General features: G+C 41.4%; 1 protein-coding gene and 1 long non-coding RNA gene across 4 annotated transcripts in view; one reads left to right on the forward strand and one right to left on the reverse strand.

Annotated features, from left to right (window-relative positions):
• Positions 1-21,108, forward strand: part of LOC140484763 (uncharacterized) — a 32,184-nt gene extending 11,076 nt beyond the window's left edge. The window contains exons 2-3 of the long non-coding RNA XR_011962323.1: positions 12,619-12,801; positions 20,949-21,108. This is a non-coding gene — a long non-coding RNA (uncharacterized lncRNA). The remainder of the gene's footprint in view (positions 1-12,618; positions 12,802-20,948) is intronic.
• The window catches only part of usp54a (ubiquitin specific peptidase 54a), a 135,132-nt gene that overhangs the window by 39,028 nt on the left and 68,863 nt on the right, over positions 1-27,241 (reverse strand). For all 3 annotated transcript variants that reach the window (XM_072583575.1, XM_072583576.1, XM_072583577.1), the window contains 4 exons: positions 13,026-13,160; positions 10,343-10,456; positions 7,902-7,984; positions 3,860-3,965 (listed from right to left, as the gene is read on the reverse strand). In XM_072583575.1, coding sequence (XP_072439676.1) covers positions 3,860-3,965; positions 7,902-7,984; positions 10,343-10,456; positions 13,026-13,160 — 438 coding nt within the window. The remainder of the gene's footprint in view (positions 1-3,859; positions 3,966-7,901; positions 7,985-10,342; positions 10,457-13,025; positions 13,161-27,241) is intronic.

Below are 27,241 nucleotides of genomic sequence, written 5' to 3' on the forward strand. Positions count from 1 at the left end.
TTTGATGTACAGGTATCTCCAATTTTTGAACGTTCGCTCTACGCAAATTCGCTTTTACGAAAGACCTACATAGTACCTGTTTTCACGAATCCGAAAAGGATTTTCGCTTTAACGAAAGTCTGTGATACTTTTTCATATTTAAATAATGTACCTCCACTTTATGCCATTGCCGGCTTATGAAAGGTTTCCTGGGAAGGCTCTAGTTTTGGATAGTGGGGGCTACCTGTATGGATTTTTGGAACATATTCTGGTAGGTGAACAAACACTTTGGATCTGATTCACTAAGTAGGACACAAATAACCTTCAGGAAATGGAAGGGGACACAGGATCAACCACGGAGGAAATTCTCATTAGTCAGAGTTACAAATCACACAACACCAGGTTATAGTCCAACAGGTTTAATTGGAAGCACTAACTTTTGGAGCGCTGCTCTGTGTACTCCACAACCACCTGATGAAGGAGCAGCACTCCGAAAGCTAGGCTTCCAATTAAACCTGTTGGACTATAACCTGGTGTTGTGTGATTTTTAACTCTGTTCACCCCAATCCAATACTGGCATCTCCAAATCCTTATTATAGTCAGGAAAATGTATTGGGGAAATTGATGGGACTAAAACCTGATTAAGTCCCAAAGACCTGATGCTCTGCATCCCAGAGTACTTAAGGAAGTGGCCCTAGAAATAGTGGACACATTGATGATCATTTTCCAGTATTGTATAGACTATGGAAGAGTTCCAATGGACTGCAGGGTAGCTAACATAACCCTACATTTTGGAAAAGGAAGGGGGAGAGAAAACAAGGAATTATAGGCCAGTTAACCTGACATCAGTGGTGGGGAAAATGTTGGATATAATAATTGAGCATTTGGAAAGCAGTGACAGGATCAGTCCAAGTCAGGATGCATTCACCAAAGGGAAATCATGCTTGACAAAAATTTTTTTGAGGATGTGACCAGTAGAGTGGACGAGGGTGAATGTTGTGTATCTGGACTTTTGACAAAGCCCCACATAAGAGATGAGTAAGTAAAATTAAAGGTCAAGGTATCAAAGGTAAATGCATTGACAAGGATAGAGAACTGGTTGGCAGACAGGAAGTAGAGTGTTAGAATAAATGGGTTCTTTTCAGAGTGGCAGGCAATATCGATTGGGATACCAGAGAGTTCAGTGGTAGGACCCAAGCTGTTCACAACATACATTAACAATTTGGATGAAGGAATTGAATGCAATATTGCCAAATGTGTATACAACACTAAGCTGGGTGGCACTTTGTGCTGGGAGTAGAATGCTAAGAGGCTGTAATGCGACTTGGACAGGCTGGGTAAATGGGCAAATACAATATAATGTAGATCAATGAGGTTATCCATTTTGACAGAAAACAGGTAGGCAGATTATCATCTGAATGGTGGCAGTTTAGGAATGGGTGAGGTGCAACGAGACCTGGTGTCATGGTGGAACTGCCGCTGAAGGCTGGCATGCAGGTGCAGCAGGCAGTGAGCTAATGGCATGCTTCCCTTCATAGCGAGAGGATTTGAGTATAGTTTTGACTGCCAGTCTGAGAAAGGACATTATTGTTATTGACAGAATCCAGCAAAGATTCATCTGACTGATTCCTGGATGGCAGGCCTGACATATGAAGAAAGACCGGATCAACTAGGCTTGTACTCATTGGAATTTAGAAGAATAGGGGGCAGATCTCATAGAACCATACAAAATCCTAATGGGACTGGACAGGCTAGATGTGGGAAGAATGTTTGGAATGCTGGGGAAGTCCAGAACTAGGGGTCATAGTCTAAGTATAAGGAGTAAGCCATTCAGAACTGAGATGAGGAAGAATTCTTTATTCAGAAAGTTGTGAACCTGTGAAATTCTCTACCATAGAAAGCTGTTGGGGGTACTTTGTTAGATATATTCAAGGGTGAGCTTGACATGGCCCTTGTGGCTAAAGGTATCAAGGGGTATGGAGAGAAAGCGGGAGTGGGAAACTAAAATTGCATTGTCAGTCATGATCTATTGAAAGGTGGTGCAGGCTTAAAGGGCTGAATTGGCTACTCCTGCATCTATTTTCTATGTTTCTATAACATTTAACTAACTTAACGCCCAGAGGTCTGATCAACCAATATTACCATCTCAAACTATGCAGCAAATGTAGAAATGGCTACAAATTTCAGTGGTTTAACCTTAAAATATTCTCAGAGCTGCTGTTCATCAGACAGGTTGCCTTTCCCATCTTTAAGCAACCCTCAAAAAATGAATTGTCTTTAGCACAGTCAGGATTAACAGGCAGAATATATAGGTATCTACTAATCAGCATGTCAAGTTTTATCAATTTAAAACTAAATGGAGCAAATGAAATTTCAAGAAACATCAGAAAAACATTAATTATGCCATAAGCTTGAAAAAAAATACAATTAATGTTTGTGACAGGGAAAACTTCAGCCATGTCAATGAAATGACCCTCCTTTTAAGCTTTATTGCTTCAGCACAGTGTCTTGTTGCTGGGGGACAGCAGCTTTACCAAAAACAGTACCAAAAGGCTGATCAACTGAAGTGAGACCAATTGTGTCCTTACATTTGACATAACATGGAAGCAGACCCTTTACAAAGACTTCAATGTACTTTAGAACAGTAGGCCAGCCAGGTGAAGCTCAAGCAATAGTCTCCAAATGTAAGTTGCAATAAATGCATCCTGTGCGTGTCTGGACATTTAATTGTTTTTGGGAGGAATCAGAATGGAGAGGCAAGGGATATCGGCAAGGAGAAAGGAGGAAATCAGATTCATTCATATTTATGCACCACTTACAAGTACATTTTAAAACATGACTTGCAAAATTATTACAGAAAGATGACATTCCATTTCAAAAATAAAGTGAATACACTTTTGTTTTAAATAAAGATCAGTTGATTTAAATTAGCCAGATTATCCAGAGACAAGCAAAATAGTACAGATGGATGAAACAAATGATATTAACAGTCCAAGCATTTGGAATTAATATTACAAAACCACTTCAGTGAATTGAATAAGATTAAGAGTAGGTCACATTTATTTTATCACCACTGTCATTCTTTGGTCCAGCCAGGAGACAGAAATAGTTTATTGCTACTGAACCCATTGCATTGAACAGTGAACTGTAGTCACTGAGTCTCCATTACGTTAATAGACCATCTTCCAAAGGATATAAAAATTACCTTAAAGTATTTTTAGCACAAAGGAATATCAACAAACCATTAAATGGAACTGAACAGGTTTCAAAGTGGTATATTACTGTTTCAAAAATACTGCAATGGAGGAAAGAAACATATAATCAAGTCCAAGACACACTTGAAAATGATTAAGCTGCACTCAAACAATATACAAATATCCAGGACATATTTTTATTTTCTGTTCAGCTTTGTCTTTCATTGACCCCCACCCCCCCAACAATTTTAAAAAACAGTTTTTCTGTCACCTTTCCCTCAGAACTTGTAAGTAAACTCTGAAATAAAATACATGTTGCTAGTTGGTCTGCTAGCAGTTTGTAGACACTGAAGAACTGCTGCATGGATATTCCCAGGCCAGAAATGCAGTATTCTGATCACTGCCTTGTGCAGATCTTCCCCAACCAATGGGTAAGGACTGAGCAGCCAAATATCAAGAGACAATTTTCAAACAATTGTATACAAGCAAACATGCACCTGCGCAGTGATCAGAATGTTGTCATGGTGCTATTCAAACTACAACCCTTTACATGACATATATCACTGTATTAGAAAATTACTCTGCATTCATCCCTTAAGGTAAGTAGTGACTACATTCATGTGAATTGATTCCTTCGCATTTAAATGGCCTAAGATACTGAGAAAACAGAGTGAATAGACACATACTGGACAGTTCCTAAGATCACCCATTGTGCTTGCATTCTGCAGAAGCTCCCCAAACATGTCAGGCGTTGGTTTCTCACGTCTTTCCATCATACGTATTGCTTGATTACTATACAAAAGGGACAAAACAGAAAGAAATTGGTTCCCATGAAAAGCAACAAAGCCCATCTCTGCAGGGCACCCATGGCATAGAGACTGACAAGTTAATCAGTATTTCCCTTAAATTGAAAAGATTGCTGCCTTGTCATGTAGGACTTTCCATGTTATTCAAATTTAATCAAGTGCTAAACAACGTGATATGCAAAATAATTATGCACAACTCATCTTGACCATAATTAAGGTAGACTGCCATCTCATCCCAAAGGCATTTTCTTACAGTGCTTCAAATCTTTGTTTGAAAGCATTAACACTCCTTTTCCCTCTATGCTTGCACATTATGCATTATGTAAATGTTGCATCTTGATTCAAACTGCAGGTCATGCTTTGCATTTCTCTAAAAGACTCCTGATTTGAAGAAGTTTATCCCTGATCAGCTTTTCCCCTAATGGATGTTACAAACAAAACCATCCTTGTCTAAAAGGAAAAAAAGTCACATTTAAAATACCTTTACACAGTTGGGTGGAGAATGACAGTTACAGTTTTGTATGACTTAAACATCTTTCTGGAGAATAATAAAGTATGCAGTAAATGCTATAATAAAGCAATGTAATCAGAAATGACCAGCTTATATGCTGTTTTATTTCAACTCTGCTCAAACTGGATAACAAACTAATGTGAACGTCACAGAACTACTTCTGCTAGAAGGGGCTCTGCTATCTCAGTTTTTTATGTGCATGCCTTATTTCCATGCCACTTTAACCACTTGTTTATATTTGTTTTGATGTCAACATGCTTAGCTTCAAAGTTGATGATTCTTGTGCAAAGAAACAGGGTTATCCAGTTTGGGCCTAAACCTGTATGTTTAATTTATACTATTTCCTCTCATTCTTGATCCACCGATCAGTGAAAATTGTCTGTCTATTTTGCACTATTCCTTTGTAATATCAAGCATTTAAAATTATCCTATAATCTCTGCTCAAACAAAGGTAGCTTCAATTTTGCAGGTCTTTCCTCCTATTTGTGTGGATATGAGACAGCACAGTGCCCTTGTGAACCTACACTGCACACACTCTATTGCTTCAATCTCCTTTATGTGATGTGGCATCCAAATTGGCAGACAGTACTCACAAATGGCAGTCTCTCATTACATTGTCACCGTTCTTGATCAGACAGTCAAATTTATATTAAAATCCAGATGAGGACGAGTAATGTTTTAAAAAAACTTGATAAAGAGAGAGCTTCAAGGCACTCAATGAAGCCAAAAGATTCCAAAGCTATGAACAATAATAAACATCACTACACCAAGACAGAATAGTAACATAAACTGCAATACATGTCTCATGTATTTCCAATATCTAGAATTAACCTGAAGTAAATATGGATAACAGGCAAACTGTGTTTTAATATCTTAAAGCGTAAAAAAAAATAGCAAATGCAGTCAAGACTGACCCACAGATTTCTCAGCAATATCCAAGTGTTATTGACACTGTGGGTCATCAAATCACATTAAATGTTTGTGCCCTACCACAAAAATCACTTCATGGACTGCCTCAATGATGGTTCATGTTCTAGCAGCTCACTCTCCCAACCACAAGTATGCTCCTTTGGATTCTGGAAAATATTCACCCGTACCTACTGACGGAAATAATTTCAAATTGCCCACAGATAGTTAGCTTCGCTAAACTGGTACTGCCCCTGCATTCTTCAGAGTTCTAATCTTGCACAAAGCAAATACTGTGGAATTTCTCGATCTTCTCTCTTAGCCGCACTGGATTCTGAATTGCACACAACTTCTGAGCCATCTCACAGGTTACAGGAGTTCTGTCAAGCCCTAACCCCAACAATGAGCTGCACCTCCTAACTCCCTAGACCTCGGAGTCTGAATTCTAATGGTATACAATGTCAGCAGCATCATTTTGGGACAGAGCCTCTTCCCTCTGCTCCTCAAGAATTGACAAGTGTTCAGCCTGAAGCAACAGCCTTCACCTCTGACTGCCTCCAGCCATCTGACTACATGTACAGTTCAGTAACCCTTGAACTGTTTGGAGTGACCGACTAAAAGTCTTGCAATATTCCCTGCCGTCACTTCTAGGCAGCATTGAATATAACTAATATGTGGAATGTTCAAATGTAGCAGCCCCTTGGAACTTTCTGTTCTCTGAACGTTACTATTTTCAGATTGTTTGTTTACATCGTACAAATTGTATAGAAGAATAGGTTCTCATCACAACATCTTGCCTTGTGTATTCAATATTTCTGACCTCTAACTTTTGTTTTAAAATGGCTTTATCCATCTGAAGTGGTGTTTTAACTTTCTATACAACCTAAAATGACAAATTCCTCTGCTCTTGAATATTATCCAACTTCTTCCTCTTCCAATTGTATATTGTCTTAAATCAATATGTACTATTCTCACATTTATTGGCATATTCCATAATTTATAAATACCCTTTTGCGGTTTCATTTGGATCTCAAAATAACTATTCAAGTTCATTCTTGTGTAACACAAGTTTGGGCAGCACTTACTCTAGCCTTATATCTAGATTATTGACTTAATCAATGAACAGAAGGGGTACACCACCACACATGCTGTTCTTAATCTTGGTCTTTAGTTTTCTGCCTATCCAGATTTTAACCTATTGCAAAACTCTTTACCCACCAACCTTTTCCAAATGTCTGAAAATCTGTCACTTCCTCAAGTAATGTGATCAGGCTTGTCAAGTATGATCTTTATTTTGGAAATTCAGTTTAGCTCCATCAGAACTTTGTACCAACTAGAAGGGCAGCAGACATGTGAACACCACCACCACTTGCATGTTCCACTCCGATCGAATCATCCTAACTTGGAAATAGAATCGCTAATCCTTCAGTGTCAATGGGTAAAATCCTGGAAATCCCTCCCTAACAACATTGCGGGTGTAACTATACTAAAAAAGTGGACTGCAGCAGTTCAAAAAGGCACCTTACCACCACCACCACCACTTTCTCTAAGGCAACTAGGGTTGTACAATAAATGCCAGCTCTACTACCAAAGCCCACACCCCATCAAGGAATTTTTAAAAAAAGGGCCCATCTAATCTGATAGATTGTTGATCTGGAAAAGGAGATTGCAATCTATCTCACTAACTTTGTGTTCCATTACCCCTTAGGAGACTTAACTTGATAAAACTTCCCCTGTTCCAATTTGATGCACTTGCACCTGCATTATTTCTTTTTTTTTTGTCGCCTGGTGTTTAAATGCATCATATTGCGGTCAACTGATGGTTCACCTACTTAGAAATAACTCACTTGACTTATCTGTTGCTAACAATAAGATCAGGAATTTCTTTTCCTCTGTAGCAAGCAGTTGTAGTACTTAATTAATATGCCCCCACACTCTTTTTGGCAATCCATTTGTTTTTTCTCCATTCCCTCCCTTGGGAGATTACACCAAATTTAGAAAACACCAATATTTTACTTAACACAGCTAGAGTAAAATGCAAGCTGCTACATAACATTGAGTAACACATGAATTAATAGGAGTGATGGTGTCAGCATTTTAAAGCCTGCCAGAACACACATTTATTTTAATATGTATAATTATACAACATTTTTCTTCATCAGCAAGAAGGTTCCTCTGGTAAATATGCACTCTGAAGCATTTATTATAAATTCTCTAATATAGTCTTATTCCATGAGAAGCAGACTAAACTACAGTATATTTAAAAGCATATTGTTCCCAATGCCATACACAAATTTTTTTGAAGTCCACGTTTGTGGTTTCAGTACTTCACATTGTGCAATTAAAAAAAAGCCTAATTTGCCTCTTTGTCAACAGGAAACACTACACTCTGAACAGGGAGCCTTTTCACCGTTCATTTTATTCCACTTCTCTTATAATCGTCTTACATCAGAAGTTGCTGTGTGAGCTCAAGTTGAGCACAATTATTTTTAAGCGATGACTTACCACAATGCAGTTGTAGAAATATAGTTTACCATCTGGATAAAAGGCAGTGGATCGGATGTTGCGCCGCATCTGGTACAAACACACTGCAAGAAAGGATTATTCTGTACAGTCCATCAAAAAGGACAAACTTACATGAAGTATCCAAGCTACTTGTTCAACTTTCACACATAACTACATGAAATATAAAGTAGACAAGCACAAGGCTGGAAGAACACAGCAAGCCAGGCAGCATCAAAAGGTGGAGAAGTCAACATTTCCGGTATAACCCTTCAGAACATGCCTCTTACTGACAAGAACGTAACACTTTGACTCTTCAAGTGTCATACTGGACTCAAAATATTAACTATTCTCTCTCACCAGATGCTGAGTCTCTCTAGTACATTCTGTTTGTATTTCAGATCCAGAATTCACAGTAATTGGCACAAACTTGCTGAATATTGGATAAAATTAACAAGTTTTTAAAAAACTGGTCAGTCTTTAATGGAGACAACTAATTCCAATACTAATCAAAAGAGAAAGCTTCCAATTTGATATCACCATGTACACTGACGCAGAGACAACTGTGATCGGATGTGGTCAAGAAAATCAACGTATATTGTGGGAGTTTAGACGTGAGGGTCTGGCAATCTGAAAAGTTTGGTGGAAATCCTGTCATACTCTAACATACTGCATATACATTTGAAGGAGAGAAAGGAAAGATTTGGGCTAATTACACCATCTTGGGATGAGGTACAGCTTTTCAACTCAACACTTTTGACTGAGATGTCCTCCATGGGTCCTTTTATATTAATTGTCCCACTGTATCCTGTGACAGTCTACTAATTCATGAAGGGGGAAGGATGGATTTCAGATATGATACACAAGCTTAAATCGTGATTTAACTTTTTGCTTACCTTTGTGGTTTAAATTATGGTACTTAGTATCAAGTTTTACTTAGTTTTTACTCAGTTTTAAAAGATTAGCTCAAGCTTCACAGAATCAATGTCAGGGTCCAGCTTGTAATGGCAAGGCTTGGCTTCATTTTTAGCTTAAACTCAAATGGTCAACAATGAACTTTTTATAAGATCTATTCCATTCAGGAAACTGCTTATAAACCTCTTATCATATTTTGGTACAGGATGAACATTCAAGATCTAACCTTTAATTAAAACTCTTCTCCCACATTTCAGCCATGGATCACTGTGTCCAAACAACAGATATCCTGTCAAATAGCACTAATGCTGTTCTGCTCAGGAAAGCTCTCCCCAACAGAGAAAAATGTAAACATGGGCCTAATGTGTGGTCCTTGGCATTTGAACTGAGATGAAGTACACTTTTTCTTAATTCTCAAATGTGAGCCATTACTTACAAGAAATTATTGTCCACTCCCAGAGCAAAAGGCCACATTCCTGAATCACTGTAGCACAGTATTTTTGATACAACTGAATGGCTTCACTTAGTAATATTGGAGGCCAGTTGAAAATCAACAACACTTATGTAGAATGGAGCCACATATAATCCAGACTGGCTAAAGTTGTTAAGGCAAGCAAGGGACTTCGCACGTCAGACCACGAGACATTTCCACTGATAAATAATAACTGAAGTGTGAGATGCAAGCTCAAAATTAAAGCTAAATCATTCAGTGTGATGTCAGAAAGCACTTCTCGACAGAAGGGGAAGTGGAATTCCCTCTCCATAAACTGCTGAGGGAAGGCACATTGAAAACTTAAAACATTGAAAACTATGATATAAGTACGGGAGGTAAGGTACTGAGGAATATGAATGAAAACTGGCTAAATGCAGTTGGCACACAGATGAGCGAAAGTGCAATTGAATGGTGGAACAAGCACAAGTAGACAATGACCTACTTCTGTTCTTGAAAACAAATTAGGGATTACAAAACAATTGCAGAGGCCAATCTTTCAAGTTGCAATCAGGGTATGACTTAGAAAGGGCTGACAGATATTTGTACTTCACTGTATGGACAGGCTCTGGAAATTCTTCTTGCCACAAAGCACATGCAGAGACAGGGATTTTTTCCATTCATTAGAATATTTTCAAAAGTTAGTTGGTAAACTGTCTGTTCTGGCTTCATTCAATTTTTTTATACAAACCACATGTAGCACTCAAAAGATTTAAATCCTACCTCAAATATAACTAATTATGTTTTTTGCACTATGGCAATGTGGTATTTTTAGGTGACATCTGAAATTTATTAACTTGCATTTTACACAGCAATGACTTCACGCCATTACAAGTTTATTAATGATTAATACTTCTTTGAAAAAAAATGATCAAGGATTGGAAGAATCAAAAGGGATAATATAATCTCAAATTTCAGTTTAAATATATTTGTTTGAGCTACACTTAAATTTAAAATGTAATTAATGCAAAAATAAATCATGGTAGTAAATTTAAAAAAAAATGTGTCCTTATTACCAACAATGAGAACCTCCTCCTACCTGTTCAAATAAAGTCATTGCAAATTTCTGATGAGGAATGCAATGTTTTGCTGTGCAAATGTCCTCTTTTGTTTCATCAGCAATGTGGAAGTGTATTCGCATAAGGATATTTTCCTGTGGAAAAATTTGAAGTTCCATAATGCATTTAGTTTTTCCCATAATTGAAAACCATTCACTCAGCAGTAAAGTTCACCATATTAACTCTCAATAGCCACATCTCAAACCAAAGCAAACCAGTAATCATAATTTTATATTTCATTATGGGATAGATCAGTGACGTGAAAAAAGTTAGCCACAAGACACACGGGGCCAGTGAGAATCCAGATGTAGCTAATCACAGTAAATAATATGCACAATACAACTAAAAAACAAACTAATGGGGATGGACCATTGTTGGCAATGTTACCTCAGAGCTTATATTAGCACGTTACAGGTGATTCACATCAATCAACAATCATACTGACACAGTTAAAAATAGAATATCCAACTGCTGGACAAAAATTGAGAAGCTGCACTAAGATGCTCCGTGCCGACAAAAACATGCCCAAGTTCAAAATATAATATTTCAGATCGTTGTTGTGGTTCTGTTCACCGAGCTGGGAATTTGTGTTGCAGACGTTTCGTCCCCTGTCTAGGTGACATCCTCAGTGCTTGGGAGCCTCTTGTGAAGTGCTTCTGTGATCTTTCCTCCAGCATTTATAGTGGTTTGTCTCTGCCGCTTCCAGCTGTCAGTTCCAGCTGTCCGTTGCAGTGGTCGGTATATTGGGTCCAGGTCGATGTGCTTATTGATTGAATCTGTGGATGAGTGCCATGTCTCTAGGAATTCCCTGGCTGTTCTCTGTTTGGCTTGTCCTATAATAGTAGCGTTGTCCCAGTCGAATTCATGTTGCTTGTCATCTGCGTGTGTGGCTACTAAGGATAGATGGTTGTGACGTTTCGTGGCTAGTGGATGTTCATGGATGCGGATCGTTAGCTGTCTTCCTGTTTGTCCTATGAATTTGTGTTGCAGATATTTCGTCCCCTGTCTAGGTGACATCCTCAGTGCTTGGGAACCTCCTGTGAAGCCTTCCAACAGGAAGACAGTTCACGATCCACATCCATGAACACCAACTAGCCACGAAACGACACGACCAGCTATCCTTAGTAGCCACACATGCAGATGACAAGCAACATGAATTCGACTGGGACAACACGACTATTATAGGACAAGCCAAACAGAGAACAGCCAGGGAATTCCTAGAGGCATGGCACTCATCCACAGATTCAATCAATAAGCACATCGACCTGGACCCAATATACCGACCACTACAACGGAGAGCTGGAACTGACAACCGGAAGCGGCAGATTCAAACCACTACAAATGCCGGAGGAAAGATCACAGAAGCGCTTCCCAGGAGGCTCCCAAGCACTGAGGATGTCACCTAGACAGGGGACGAAACGTCTGCAACACAAATTCCCAGCTCGGCGAACAGAACCACAACAACGAGCACCCGAGCTACAAATCTTCTCACAAACTTTGAATATTTCAGATCATTATCGCAAGACCAATGTATTTCTCGGTCTGCAACAAAAATTATTCTTATTCACTCCAGAAAACATGCATCTTCTAATCTTCAAACATAACTTTAATGCCAAATTAGTAATGTGAGATTAAAAAATGCCCTACATTTAAGTGTTCATTTAAAGAATACAAAATCAGTCAACAAAATATGCCATTGGTTTGACATCAAATTTCACAAATATTCAGCTGTTAACGAACTCAACAAACCAGCCAAATTACGTATGTTGATTTGGCTTCTTCAACTGTCTCAATAGAAGGCAATTTGGATAAGGAAACGTTCCCAAGCAGATAGTGGGAAACAGAGTCTTCAATACGGGAAGGAAACAGGACATGAAATGTTAACATCACCTTTGACTGAACTTGAAGTTAATTTGCCAAATATTACTAACTAAAATTATGACATCAAAACACTATCAATCTTTTCAATTGAAGTCACTACCAATACAAGTATCTGTGAGAACAATATGATAATCACAAAGAACTGCAGATGCTAGAAGTCAAATAAAGATGCTGGAAAAATACAGGTCTGGCAACATCAGTAGAGAGAAAACCGTTGTTATAGATATGGATAAATTTTCTATAACACACCTGTATGATAATAATGATTCACTTTGGGAGTAAAGTAAAAAAGGAGGAAAAGGTATAAAGCAATGTTAAGGTTTCAAATTTGCACAACATTTTATTGACAAATCTCACTTGTCTTTTTTTTTTAAAGCCAAGGCAGGTCCTGAAGAAGGGTCATGGCTGAAATGCTGATCGTCTTGCTCCTTGAATGCTACCTGATCTGCGGTGCCTTTTTCCAGCACCACACTTCAACTCGGATTTCTCCAGCATCTGCAGTCCCCATTGTCTTCCAGTCACTACTCAGCAAAATATCAGAGGCGTGGAATTTCTATTTGTAAGCATAATTCAAAGTCTTTTCTTTCACCTGCTTTCACTTCTTTTAATAGTTACTGACTTCCATGTGAAAACAACAGCAGGGAAGCTAATGCAGAGCACTTTTTCACACCGACAGAATAAGGTAGATGTTCTCAAGGTTTAAACAGTTCAAGAATGAAAGAGTTCCTTCTTGCTGTGAAGTATATTAATTACTAATTTAAAATGTGAACCCATTTCACTTACAAAACATTCTGCTGCATCATCCATGATCCCCATCTGGAAGCGCTGTTCATCTTGAAAGGTTTTGGCAAGAGCACTACGTAAAGCATCAGATGGCAACACCTTTTCTTTGCTGTATTGGAACTGAGTGAAGATTCCCTAAAGGAAATAAATAGCAGCCATTCACTCCAAAATGTCTGTGAAATCTGTCCTAATTTTAACCTTTTTATCCCTAATATCTTGGCAGTAATACTGCAGAGTGTATTTGTGGTCATTAACCTTACTATGAATTCAGATCGTTCCCATGAGCTTGGGGGAATGCACTATATAATGAAACAACATGTTCTAAGATAGAGTTATAGAATCATAGAGATAGAAAGCATGGAAACAGACCCTTCGGTCCAACTCATCCATGCCGACCAGATATTCCAAATAAATTTAGTCCCATTTGCCAGTATTTGGCCCATATCTAAAACCTTCCTATTCATATACCCATCCAGGTACTTTTTGTATGGTGTAATTGTACCAGCCTCCATTATTTCCTCTAGAAGCTTATTCCATACATGCACCACACTCTGCATAAGAAAGTTGCCCCTCAAGTCCCTACTAAATCTTTCCCCTCTCACCCTAAACCTATACCCTCTAGTTTTGGACTCCCTGACCTGGGGAAAAGACCTTATCTATTTACCCTATCGATGCCTCTCATGATTTTATAAACCTCCATAAGGTCACCTCTCAACCTCTGACGCTCCAGGGAAAATAGCCCGAGTCCAGTCGTAGAGTTATACAGTATGGAAACAACCACTTTAGGACAACTTGTCTGTGCCGACCAGACTTCCTAAATGGATTCTGTAAGATTTGGCAGCATTTGGCCCATATCCCTCCATACCCTCTCTATTCTTGTACACATCCAGGTGCTGTTAAGTGTTGTAATTGTACCCATCTCCACCACCTCCTCTGGCAGTTTTATCCTTACACGCACCACCCTCTGCGTGAAAAATGTTTTCCCTCTGGTCCCTTTTAAATATTTCTCCTCTCACCTTCAACCAAACCCACTTTTTGGACTCCCCTACCCTGGGAAAAAGACCTTGGCTATTCACCCTACATTTGTCCTTCATGGGGTCTATAAGGTCACCCCCTCAGCCTCAGACGTTCCAGAGAAACGGCTCAGCCTATCCAGCCTCTCCCTATAACACAAACCCTCCAATCCTAGTGACATAAATGGACATAGGAAGTTTGTCAAAGATGACTACTTTCAGTCTTTGCCTCTTTATTATGAGGATGTTGGGGACAAAAAGAATGGCAATGCTGCAGTGAAAGGTTTAATTACTTTAAATAAAATTCCACTCAGGTAGGTTAAAATAGTAAAGTAATATCTCAAGCTCAGCAAATCTCAAAGTCTGTAGAGCAGACTTTACATTATTCTTAAGGATATAGCTCACCACCACCTTCTCAAGGGCAACTAGAGACAGGCAATAAATGCTGGCCAGCCAGTGAGGCTCGCATCCTGCAAATGAATTAAAAAAGGAACTTTGTAACTTTCCACTTATGAGGTCTCAGTTAATGCTAAACGGTCTATTAATGTGATCTTACCTACAACACGAACACCATATGCCAACGCTAGCTCCAGACCACCACCAATCGTATATCCATCTACTGCAATCCCTCAATCTCCCAACCAGCAATAATGCTACTTTCAATGATGATCCATAAATAGAGCTTAAAGATACTTGTTTTCAATAAAGCTTTCAGAGAACTGAATCATCACCGGATAGCACACTTGCCTCTGAATTAGAATGGCACGGATTCAGGTCAGAGATTTCAATGCAGAGTCCAGGGACAGTCTACAGTACACTAGTAAAGCACGACAGTATAAGTACACATTTATCTATCAACAAACATCCAAACATTTACCTTATTCCAACTTGTGGGGAAGTTTGTGTACAAATCTGGAACTGAATGAAACCAATGGCAATAACTTGAACGATACCAATTTTATTGGATTATTTGAAAGTCCAGTATGGTGAGGAGTTAAAGGTTGCAAACATAGCCATTTTGTTACCAAGATATAGCACAACAGCAATAACTGATGTCTCAGAAATACATGACTCTGCATCTTGCAGAAACAGATCAATCTACAGGACTGAAATTCACCGATCGCAGAAGAACTATTCTAGGTTGGTGCATTTCTAGGAAATGGAGAACAGAGAGCTTGTTAAAGATCTCCACAAACGTTTCCATAAATATCATCTCACTGAAAAACAAAACTCCTCCTTTTTGTGATATTTCAATAAAAATCTTAGCCATGATCATCTCTAAATAGTCTAAGAATAAGAATTTTCTGAACGCTGACTACAAAAGGTGAGAAGCTCAGCACGTGGCCTAAGGCAGGGTGCTATCAGGCAGAACTCAGGTTGAGAATATAGTTTATAGAGTCGTTATGATAGTGCCTGATGTCACCAAATATACAGCAAGAAAATTCAACCACATTAATCCCGGGATTTTGTCAACTGTTCATTTTATATTCAATTGTGACAGGAACAAGGAACAAGAGAATTTTTTTCTCTTTTGATTTTTGTATACAAGAGAAAGGAGACACTAAACTGATAGTCAAACTTTCTATTAGGCTTTTTAAATTGAGCACAATAATCACACATGGCTCAGTAATTTCTACATGAATACATTGTCATGTAACAACAAGTGGATCATAGAGAAATAGAGTTCACAGGAACCACCGCATTTGTCTCAGAAGACGAACACTGGAAGTTTCATACTGAACCCCTGAATATGAAAGTGATTGCCCTTGACATTAGGGAAGCATTTGACAGTGTGGCATCAAAGAGTCCCAACAAACTTGAATTGAATGAGAATCGAGGAAAACTCTCCCATTTTTTGGAGTCATACCGAGCATAAAGATGGTTGTCGTAATTTGAAATCAATCATCTCCGTCACAAGAAGCAGTACAGGAGCTTCTCAGGATAGATATTTCTAAATCAACCTGTTCAGATTTGTATGGGGCAGGTGGGAACTGAACAGAAGCCTCCTGGCCCAGAGGAAGGAACACTACTACTGTGCAACAAGGCCCCTAATTCCTCCTAGGTCCATTTAGTAACACAGTCAGAGATGTACAGCACAAAAACAGACCCTTCGGTGTAATCCCATTTGCCACAACCCTCTAAACCCTTCCTATTCAGATGCCTTTTAAATTTTGTAATCGTACCAGCCTCCACCACTTCCATGGTAGCTCATTCCATACAAGCATCATCCTCTGTATGACAAAGTTGCCCCTTAGATTCCTTTTAAATCTTACCCCTCTCATCGTAAACCTACTCACCCCTCAGCCTCTTCAGCTGCTTCATTCGAGACATTCCCTCTATCATAGTGTTGGAAATAGGAATATTCATTGATGATTGTACAATGCTCAGTACTATTTGCAACTTTGCTCAATTGGAAACAGCTTGTGTTCATATGAAGCAAGATCTGGACAACACTCAGGCCTGGGTAGATAAATGGCAAGTAACATTTGTGCCATAAAAGCGTTTGGCAATAACTATTTCCAACAAGAGAATCTAACCATCACCCCTTAACAACCAATGCTATTACCATTGCTGAATCCACCATTTACAACATCCCAAGGGTTATCATTGACCAGAAGTGGAATGGTAAAGCCATATAAATAATCAGGCCACAACAGCAAGGCAGAGGATGGAAATTCTGCAGTGAGTAACTCACCTGCTCAACTTCCCAAAGCCTGTCTACCACCAACAAGGCACAAGTCAGGAATGTGATGGAATCCTTCCAACTTTCCTGGATGTGTGCAGCTCCAACACTATCAATGGCAAAGTAGCCCACTAAATGTAGCACTGCATCCATCACTGAAGCACAGTAACAGCAAAGTATACCATTTGCAAGATGCATCATGCAATTCAACAACTTCCTTTGACAGCACCTTCCAAAGCCAAGGCCAAAGCCAACTAGACGGATAAAGGCAATGGATGTATGAGAACACATTGCCTGCAAATGAATATTCATGCCACATATCATGGCACATGTCTCCGTTGGGTACATCTGCGGGAAGTGCACCCAACTCCAGCTCCTCGAAAACCGTGTGAGGGAATTGGAGCTGGAACTGGATGAACTACGGATCATTCGGGAGGCTGAGGGGGTAATTGAGAGGAGTTACCGGGAGTTGGTCACTCCTAAGGCTCAGGACAAGGATAGATGGGTTACAGTTAGGGGGAGCAAAGGGGACAGTCAGACAGTGCAGTGATCCCCTGTGGACATTCCCCTCAGCAATATGTATACCGTTTTGGATACTGTTGGGGGGGGGGGGGGGTGACCTACCAGAGGAAAGCCATAACAGTCAGTTCTCTGGCACTGAGCCTAACACTGTGGCAAAGAAGGGAAGGGGCAGAATAGAAAAGTACTCGTGGTAGGGGACTCGATAGGGGAAATCGACAGGAGATTTTGTGGTCAGGATCAGGATTCCTGGAAAGTATGTTGCCTCTCTGGTGCTAGGGTCCGGGACATCTCCGATCAGGTGTATAAGCTTCTAAAAGGGGAGGGCGAACAGCCAGAAATCATGTTACATATTGGCACTAATGATATAGCCAGGAAAAGGATCGAGGATATAAAAAGTGATTTCAGGGAGTTGGGATGGAAGCTGCAAAGCAGGACGAACGAGTAGTGTTCTCTAGTTTACTACCAGTGCCATGAGATAGCGAGGCGAGGAACAGGGAGCGGGCGCAGCTTAACAACGTGGCTGCGCAGCTGGTGTAGGAGGGAGGGCTTCAGGTATGTAGATAATTGGTATGCCTTCTGGGGAAGTGGGACCTGTACAAGAAGTACGGGTTGCATCTGAACTGGTAGGGGACCAATGTCCTGGGTGGAAGGTTTGCTTGAGTAGTTTGAGAGGGTTTAAACTAGTATGGCGGGGGGGAGGTGGGGGTAGGGGGGAACCTGAGCTGTATACCGGAGGTGAGAGTTGATCCAGACGAGGCAATAGCAAGAGGTAAGACCAGCTAGTGGGAAGGATTTTCCTTGGAAGGAACCAAGGGATCAGTTAAAGTGTGTTTGCTTTAACGCGAGGAGTATCAGGAATAAAAGTGATGAACTTAGAGCATGGATCAGTACCTGGAGCTATGATGTTGTGGCCATAACAGAGACATGGGTATCTCAGGGGCAGGAATGGTTGCTGGATGTTCCAGGGTTTACAGCATTTAAAAAGAATAGGGAGGGGGGAAAAAGAGGAAGGGGTGTCGCACTACTAATCAGAGAGGGTATCACAGCTACAGAAGCTTCCATTGCCGAGGAAGATCTGCCTACCGAGTCAGTATGGGTGGAAATTAGGAACAGTAAGGGAGCAGTCACCTCGTTAGGGGTTTACTACAGGCCACCCAATAGCAGCAGGGAGATGGAAGAAAGCATAGGTCGGCAGATTTTGGAAAAGTGTGGATGTAGTAGGGTTGTTGTAATGGGTGACTTTAACTTTCCCAATATTGATTGGAACCTCCTTCGAGCAGATGGTTTGGAAGGAACTGTTTTTGTAAGATGTGCTCAAGAGGGTTTCCCAACTCAGTATGTTGACAGGCCGACGAGGGGAGAGGCCATTCCAGATTTGGTGCTCGGAAACGAGCCGGGGCAGGTATCAGATCTTGTGGTGGGAAAGCATTTTGGTGGTAGTGACCACAACTGCCTCACATTCCACATAGCTATGGAGAAGGAGAGGATTAGGCAAAATGGGAGGATATTTAATTGGGGAAAAGGAAACTATGATGCGATTAGACATGAATTAGGAAGCATGGATTGGGAGCAATTGTTCCATGGTAAAGGCACTATAGACATGTGGAGACTGTTTAAGGAACAGTTGTTGCAAGTGATGAATAAATATGTCCCTCTGAGACAGGCAAGAAGGGGTAAGATAAAGGAACCTTGGATGACGAGAGCGGTGGAGCTTCTCGTCAAAAGGAAGAAGGTAGTTTACATAAGGTGGAGGAAGCTAGGGTCAAGCTCAGCTCTAGTGGATTCTAGAGGATTACAGACAGGCAAGGAAGGAGCTCAAAAATGGTCTGAGGAGAGCCAGGAGGGGGCATGAGAAAGGCTTGGCAGAACGGATTAGGGTGAACACAAAGGCATTTTACACTTATGTGAGGAATAAGAGAATGGTCAAAGAAAGAGTTGAGCTGATCAGGGATAGCATAGGAAATTTCTGTGTGGAGTCTGAGGAGGTAGGGGAAGCCCTAAAACACTTCTGTCTTTCCGAAAGAAAGGAACTTTATAGTGAATGAAACCTTTGAAGAGCAGGTGTGCATGCTGGAATGGATAGAGATAGAGGAAGCTGATGTGCTGAAAATTTTAAGATTGACAAGTCGCCAGGCCTGGACCAGATTTGTTCTCGGCTGCTTTGGGAAACGAGAAATGCAACTGCTTCGCCACTTGCGAAGATCTTTGCATCCTCGCTCTCCACTGGAGTCGTACCTGAGGACTGGAGAGAGGCAAATGTAATTCCTCTCTTCAAGAAAGGAAATAGGGAAATCCCCGGCAATTACAGACCAGTAAGTCTCACGTCTGTCGTCTGAAAGGTGTTAGAAAGGATTCTGAGGGATAGGATTTATGACCATCTGGAAGAGCATGGCTTGATTAAATGCAGTCAACACAGCTTTGTGAGGGGCAGGTCATGCCTCACAAACCCTATTGAGTTCTTTGAGGATGTGACTAGAAAGGTTGATGAGGGTCGAACTGTGTATGTGTTGTATATGGACTTCAGCAAGGCATTTGATAAGGTTCCCCATGGTAGGCTCATTCAGAAAGTCAGGAGGAATGGGATACAGGGGAACTTAGCTGTCTGGATACAGAATTGGCTGGCCAACAGAAGACAGCGAGTGGTAGTAGAAGGAAAATATTTTGCCTGGAAGTCTGTGGCGAGTGGTGTTCCACAGGGCTCTGTCCTTGGGCCTCTACTGTTTGTAATTTTTATTAATGACTTGGATGAGGGGATTGAAGGATGGGTCAGCAAGTTTGCAGACAACACAAAGGTTAGAGGTGTTGTTGACAGTATAGAGGGCTGTCGTAGGCTCAGCGGGACATTGACAGGATACAGAGATGGGCTGAGAGGTGGCAGATGGAGTTCAACCTGGATAAATGCAAAGTAATGCATTTTGGAAGGTCGAATTTGAAAGCTGAGTACAGGATTAAGGATAGGATTCTTGGCAGTGTGGAGGAACAGAGGGATCTTGGTGTGCAGGTACATGGATCGCTTAAAATGGCCACCCAAGTGGACAGGGTTGTTAAAAAAGCATATGGTGTTTTGGCTTTCATTAACAGGGGGATTGAGTTTAAGAGTCGTGAAATCTTGTTGCAGCTCTATAAAACTTTGGTTAGACCGCACTTGGAATACTGCGTCCAGTTCTGGTCGCCCTATTATAGGAAAGATGTGGATGCTTTGGAGAGGGTTCAGAGGAGATTTACCAGGATGCTGCCTGGACTGGAGGGCTTATCTTATGAAGAGAAGTTGACTGAGCTCGGACTTTTTTCATTGGAGAAAAGGAGGAGGAGAGGGGACCTAATTGAGGTATACAAGATAATGAGAGGCATAGATAGAGTCGATAGCCAGAGACTACTTCTCAGGGCAGAAATGACTAACACGAAGGGTCATAGTTTTAAGCTGGTTGGAGGAAGGTATAGAGGGGATGTCAGAGGTGGTTTCTTTACACAGAGAGTTGTGAAAGAATGGAATGCGTTGCCAGCACCAGTTGTGGAAGCAGGGTCATTGGGGACATTTAAGAGACTACTGGACAGGCATATGGTCACAGAAATTTGAGGGTACATACATGAGGATCAGTGGTCGGCACAACATTGTGGGCTGAAGGGCCTGTTCTGTGCTGTACTTTCTAGGTTCTATATCATCCTGACTTTGAACTATAATTGTAATTTCTTCACTGTCATTAGATCAAAAGTCTGGACCTTCTGTCTGAACAACACTGTGGGACTGCCTGTGCCATATGGACCAAAGCAGCTCAAGAAGTTGATTCACGAGCAACTTAGAGGGCAATTGGGGCTGGAGAGTAAAAGTTGGCCTGGTCAGTACTGCCTACATTCCTTAAAGTGAATAAATGAAGAAAATGTAAAATTACAAATTCACTGCTGTAACATTTCTAATACTGTTTCCAATGGTGGATGGATGTGAAAATCAAGCATGTTTTAGCGTGCAATACAACAGAAAAGGTATTGACATTTTCCCAACTGTTTCTTGTCACAGAATATAATTTTGGTTCACAGGCATAGCTCACAGAACACAATTCTGAAGTCAGCTTGCTTATGGAATTCTTCTTGTAAAATTTATTCGTGATCACAAAAGGGGTCTTAATGCCTTCAAGGAGAAAACAGTACATGTTAATTTAGCTTTTTTCCCACAAGTTCTCAGAAAAAAGTTGAAGTGCTGTGAAATTAAATTTTTGTGTCGATCATCTCATGCTGTTTCATTTGCTCTTCACTGGTTTGAAAAGGCTTTGACTGCAGTCCAGTATGGTCCCAATGACTTTTAAAGATGTAATTTAAGCAGATTGCTAAGTCAATTTTTCAATATAAAATTAATTGTTGGGTTGTCATTTTCAATTCAGACGTTATTGTGAACGTACAATTATATCAACTAAGCATATTAGACCCACTAAATGGGCTCTTGTGGCAGAGTGGCAATGTCCCTACCTCTGAGCCAGAAGACCTGGGTTCAAGGCCCACCTGTCCATCAGTGCCTACGAACATATCTGAACATGCTAATCAGAAAATATCTATTACACCAACTAAGCATATTTTACATGATAAGTGAACTCGAGGGTTTGGATACAACTGTCCCACAGTTATGATATGAACTTCAAACTGCACGAACTGCAATTCTTCAGGTCTGCAAAAACAAAGAACTGCTGATGCTTAAGATATGAAACAAAATTAGAAATTGCTGGAAAAACTCAGGTCTGGCAGCACCTGTTCTGAAGCAAGGTCATTGCAACCAAACATGAACTCCGCTTTCTCTCCGCAGATGCTACCAGGCCGGAGTTTCTCCAGCAATTTCTGTTTGTGTTGTGATTATGCTTATTGGCTGAAATTATCATAACCAATATAGAGATAAGCTTTTTCCCAGGGTGAAGGATTCAATAACGTGAGGTCACGCTTTCAAAGTGAGAGGTGAAAAGTTGAAGAGGGAAATATGCAGCAAGTACTTTACACAGAGGGTGGAGAGTGTGTAGAATACATTGCCAGCAGAGGCAATAGAGTTGGGCACAGTAGATTCATTTACGATGCGTCTGGACAGATGCATGAGTAGGTGGGGAGCAGAGGGATACAGATGCTTAGGAATTGGGCGACAGGCTTAGACAGCGAAAGATCGGCTCAGACTTGGGGGCCGAAGGGCCTGCTTCCTGGGCTGTAAATGTTCTTTGTTCTTTTTTCAATTCTAGTAGATCTGTTGTACTTGACACTTTATAGGAGTAGGGCCAGGAATTTCCACTGGTTTAGTGGAAATTTTCAAACCTAGCCCCTCATTGGAGGTGTAGTAACCCTGAGGATAAGCTCACCTTTTTTGAATGAGAACAGCCCTATGGTCCTTTGGGACTATGGCAACTATATTTAGCAAGATGATACCTTTCCTTTATTGAGGAAGAAGGAATGTGCACGTTTTCAGCCTTCACCTGGGCACCACACACTAGCTAACGGAAAGAAAAAATTCTCAATCTTTGTGAATCACCAATAGCAGTGATAGTTATAGGAATCAGCTTCATGGAACAAAAACACACTCAAGGGAACTGCCAATGGCCTGTTGCTAATACAGTCAAAAAGTATTGGTGTCTTGATTAAACGTGTTCGCATATCTATGTCTCAACTGAGAGTGAAGTGAATAGAGGGTACAACTACAGTAGTTCATGCTTACATCATATCCACCCCCGAAACCAAACAGAAGCATATTAATTAGACCAGTCCAAACCTATCAACTGCTGAGTTTCTTCGCTGCACTGCACTGCACACTTAACACTTCTCATGTTTAAACAGCAACTTGCTCTTCTAAGTTTAGGCCAGGTGCCCAATTTCAGTTTAAAACATCTGAAACAATCCAGTTGAGGGAGTAAATAGAGGGAGATTTCATACCTCTGAGCCAAGGAGCCTGGGTTCAAGTCCCACCTGCTCCAAACATGTGAAACAGCATCTCAGAATAAATTTACGAGAAAATCTCGAGATACAGAAACATCAGTTCAAACTGGTAACTGGATGATGCCAAGGGACAAAGTCCGGGGTGGGAGGGATTGCCAGTTAAGTGTCACAATGTCAGATAAGCAAAATAACAGCTGAAATGGATATTTTGGTTATTTATTTGTAGGCAGCAGCTGACATGAACATGATAATGTTGATGGCTTGAAAGTTTCCAATGGTGAGTGTCTTTGTAGACAGTCATGGATTTGTAATTGTGGAGTGGTTACCTTCTCCAGGCTGCATCTTATATCCAGGTATTTGCTGTCAATATCAGCAGAATCATTTATGAGGCATGAAGACGACAAAGTGTATTGCATTCCCAGTAACAATCGTCAAAGCTTAGCTGGTTGACACAGGCTTGGAAATTTTGATTAAACCAGTGGAAATTTCAGGGTCTAAGATGACATGTGTGTCAAGTAGACCAGATCCTGAAAATCATTAAACATAGAACATTACAGCGCAGTACAGGCCCTTCGGCCCTCGATGTTGCGCTGCCCTGTCATACTAATCTGAAGCCCATCCAACCTACACTATTCCACGTACGTCCATTTGCCTGTCCAATGACGACTTCAATGGACTTAAACTTGGCGAATCTACTACCGTTGCAGGCAAAGCATTCCATACCCTTACTACTCTCTGAATAAAGAAACTACCTCCGACATCTGTCTTATACCTATCTCCCCTCGCTTTAAAGTTGTGTCCCCTCGTGTTTGCCGTCCCCATACTTGGAAAAAGGCTCTCCCTGTCCACCCTATCTAACCCTCTGATTATCTTGTATGTCTCTATTAAGTCACCTCTCAACCTTCTTCTCTCTAACGAGAACAGCCTCAAGGCCCTCAGCCTTTCCTCATAAGACATTCCTTCCATACCAGGCAACATCCTAGTAAACCTCCTCTGCACCCTTTCCAAAGCTTCCACATCCTTCTTATAATGCGGTGACCAGGACTGTACACAATACTCCAAGTGCGGCCGTACCAGAGCTTTGTACAGCTGCAGCATATCCTCCTGGTTCCGGCAATCAATCCCTCTATTAATACAGGCCAAAACACTTAACAACCCTGTCAATCTGGGTGGCAACTTTCAGAGATCTGTGTACATGGACACCGAGATCTCTCTGCTCATCTGCACTCCCAAGAATCTTACCATTAGCCCAGTACTTTGTATTCCGATTACTCCGGCCAAAGTGTATCACCTCACACTTGTCCACATGAAACTCCATTTGCCACCCCTCAGCCCAGCTCTGCATCCTATTCATGTCTCTCTGCAACCTACTACATCCTTCATCACTATCCACAACTCCACCGACCTTAGTGTCATCCTCAAATTTACTAAGCCACCCTTCTAAGCCCTCATCCAGGTCATTTATAAAAATGACGAACAGCAGTGAACCCAACACTGACCCTTGCAGTACGCTGTTAGTAACTGGACACCAAGATGAACATGTTCCATCAACTACAACCCTCTGTTTTCTTTCAGCAAGCCAATTACTGATCCAAACTGCTATGTCTCCCACAATCCCATTCCTCTGCATTTTGTATAATAGCCGACTGTGGGGAACCTTATCGAATGCCTTGCTGAAATCCATGTACACCACATCAACCGGTTTACTCTCATCTACCTGTTTGGTCATTTTGTCAAAAAACTCAATAAGATTCATTAGGCACGACCTAACCTTCACAAAACCGTGCTGACTGTCCCTGATCAGATCATTCTTTTCTAGATGGTTATAAATCCTATCTTTATAACCTTTTCCAACACTTTACCAACAACTGAAGTGTGACTCACTGGTCTATAATTACCAGGGTTGTCTCTACTACCCTTTTTGAACAAGGGACCACATTTGCTATCCTCCAGTCCTCAGGCACTATTCCTGTAGACAATGATGATATGAAGATCAATGCCAAAGGCTCGGCAACTCTTCCTTTGCTTCCCAGAGGATCCTAGGGTAGATCCCATACGGCCCAGGAGACTTGTCTATTTTCACACTCTGCAGTATTTTTAGTAGGTAAAAACAATGACTGCAGATGCTGGAAACCAGATTCGGGATTAGTGGTGCTGGAAGAGCACAACAGTTCAGGCAGCATCCAACGAGCTTCGAAATCGACGTTTCGGGCAAAAGCCCTTCATCAGGAATAAAGACAGTGAGCCTGAAGCATGGAGAGATAAACTAGAGGAGGGTGGGGGTGGGGAGAAAGTAGCATACAGTACAATGGGTGAGTGGGGGAGGGGATGAATGTGATAGGTCAGGGAGGAGAGGGTGGAGTGGATAGGTGGAAAAGGAGATAGGCAGGTCGGACAAGTCCAGACAAGTCATGGGGACAGTGCTGAGCTGGAAGTTTAGAACTAGGGTGAGGTGGGGGAAGAGGAAATGAGGAAACTGTTGAAGTCCACATTGATGCCCTGGGGTTGAAGTGTTCCGAGGCAGAAGATGAGGCGTTCTTCCTGGTGGTGAGGGAGCGGTGGTGAAGGAGCCCCAGGACCTCCATGTCCTCAGCTGAGTCGGAGGGGGAGTTGAAATGTTGGGTCACGGGGCGGTGTGGTTGATTGGTGCGGGTGTCTCAGAGATGTTCCCTAAAGCGCTCTGCTAGGAGACGCCCAGTTTCCCTAATGTAGAGGAGACCGCATCAGGAGCAACGGATACAATAAATGATATTAGTGGATGTGCAAGTAAAACTTTGATGGATGTGGAAGGCTCCTTTAGGGCCTTGGATAGAGGTGAGGGAGGAGGTGTGGGCGCAGGTTTTAAAGTTCCTGCGGTGGCAGGGGAAAGTGCCAGGATTGGAGGGTGGGTTGTAGGGGGGCGTGGACCTGACCAGGTAGTCACAGAGGGAACGGTCTTTACGGAAGGTGGAAAGCGGTGGGGAGGGAAATATATCCCTGGTGGTGGGGTCTGTTTGGAGGTGGCGGAAATGTCGGCAGGTGATTTGGTTTATGCGAAGATTGGTAGGGTGGAGGTGAGCACCAGGAGCGTTCTGTCCTTGTTACAGTTGGAGGGATGGGGTCTGAGGGCGGAGGTGCGGGATGTGGACGAGATGCATTGTAGGGCATCTTTAACCACGTGGGAAGGGAAATTGCGGTCTCTAAAGAAGGAGGCCATCTGGTGTGTTCTGTGGTGGAACTGGTCCTCCTGGGAGCAGAATCGCCGGAGGCGGAGGAATTGGGAATACGGGATGGCATTTTTGCAAGAGGTAGGGTGGGAAGAGGTGTAATCCAGGTAGCTGTGGGAGTTGGTGGGTTTGTAAAAAATGTCAGTGTCAAGTTGGTCATCATTAATGGAGATGGAGAGGTCCAGGAAGGAGAGGGAGGTGTCAGAGATGGTCCAGGTAAATTTAAGGTCAGGGTGGAATGTGTTGGTGAAGTTGATGAATTGCTCAACCTCCTCACCTCAATCTCTTCTAGTCTAGATGCAAGTATCTCTGTATCTTCCTCACCAACATTATCATTTTCTATAGTGAACACTGTCGAAAAATATTTATTTAGTGCTTCCCCTATCCCTCTGACTCCACACACAACTTCCCACTATTATCCTTGATTGGCCCTAATTTAACTCTCGTCATTCTTTTATTCTTGACATACCTATGGAAAGCCTTAGGGTTAACCCTGATCCTATCCACTAACAACTTCTCTTGTCCCCTCCTGGCTCTTCTGAGCTCTCTTTTTAGGTCTTTCCTGACTTCCTTGTAACCCTCAAGCGCCCTAACTGAGTTTTCACATTTTGTCCTAACATAAGCCTTCTTCTTCTTGACTAGGGATTCCACTTCCTTAGTAAACCACAGCTCACGCGTTCTATATCTTCCTCCCTGCCTGACAGGTACATACTTATCTAGGACACACAGGAGCTTTTCCTTCAATAAGCTCCACATTTTTAATGTGCTCATCCCCTGCAGTTTCCTTCTCCATTCTACACTTTCTAAATCTTTCCTACTTGCATCGTAATTTCCCTTCCCCCAGCTGTAACTCTTGCTTGGTGGAGTACACCTATCCTTTTCAATCACTAAATA

Source organism: Chiloscyllium punctatum, chromosome 13 (assembly GCF_047496795.1).
Source record: "Chiloscyllium punctatum isolate Juve2018m chromosome 13, sChiPun1.3, whole genome shotgun sequence".
In the NCBI taxonomy this organism is placed as follows: Eukaryota; Metazoa; Chordata; class Chondrichthyes; order Orectolobiformes; family Hemiscylliidae; genus Chiloscyllium; species Chiloscyllium punctatum.